The 711-nt window shown below is 38.5% G+C and overlaps 1 protein-coding gene across 1 annotated transcript; it reads left to right on the top strand.

Annotated features, from left to right (window-relative positions):
- Positions 1–95: 95 nt before the first annotated feature.
- C922_05864 (hypothetical protein) lies at positions 96–615 on the top strand (the record flags this gene model as incomplete). The annotated part of the gene is made up of 1 exon (XM_008821435.1): positions 96–615. A coding segment is annotated over one exon (519 nt), but the record flags the coding sequence as incomplete, so codon positions are not given.
- Between the last annotated feature and the right edge of the window lie 96 nt (positions 616–711).

Below are 711 nucleotides of genomic sequence, written 5' to 3'. Positions count from 1 at the left end.
GCTCCTTTATATTTTCGCGCCATTAAGAGAAAATATGTAACAATGTTTAAATATGTGCCCTTTCCCAGATGCCGAATATTTCCCTTCATTTTTAGGTCACATGCTATAGTGAGGACTCAAATGAGTCTTATGGCATATCCCATCAGCCGCTGACTGCGGTATCAAGTTTTTGGGACGAACAAAAATATGCGGCAGCCAAAAACAAACTCTTAAACTCGTTAGAACAAAATGACGATTTCTTTGCGGACGGGCTAAATGCAAAGGTCCATTATGACCATGATAACGAAGAGGACGATTATAACAATGATAACGATGATAAATCTACGGAAGGGCTTAGTCATTTCATGCCCAAGTACGCGTCCGAGGAGATGCTTCTTCGATCAAGCCAAGGAAAGGGATTCAAGAATGATTCCAATTCATGCAGCAGTAGTAATAATTATGAGGGAATTACTGACGAATTCAGCAGTTATGATAGTTTCAAATGTTCTTCTTATAAATTAGAGACTGGAAGCCATCGCAGGACAAAAGCACTTAATGCAATAAAACCTAATAAATTTAATTTCCAAAAATCAAGTGGCAGGGAAAAGTACGATATTCCCATTGGAATATCCGGGAGTGCATATCATAATAGCTTTGTGCAATCTTCAGATTCTGATTATGGGAACAAAAAGAAACCGAAATCCTGGCTACAACGAAAGATTAAGAAGCGTC

Source organism: Plasmodium inui (assembly GCF_000524495.1).
Source record: "Plasmodium inui San Antonio 1 unplaced genomic scaffold supercont1.280, whole genome shotgun sequence".
Classification (NCBI taxonomy): Eukaryota; Apicomplexa; class Aconoidasida; order Haemosporida; family Plasmodiidae; genus Plasmodium; species Plasmodium inui.
This window is presented reverse-complemented; position numbering and strand designations above follow the sequence as displayed.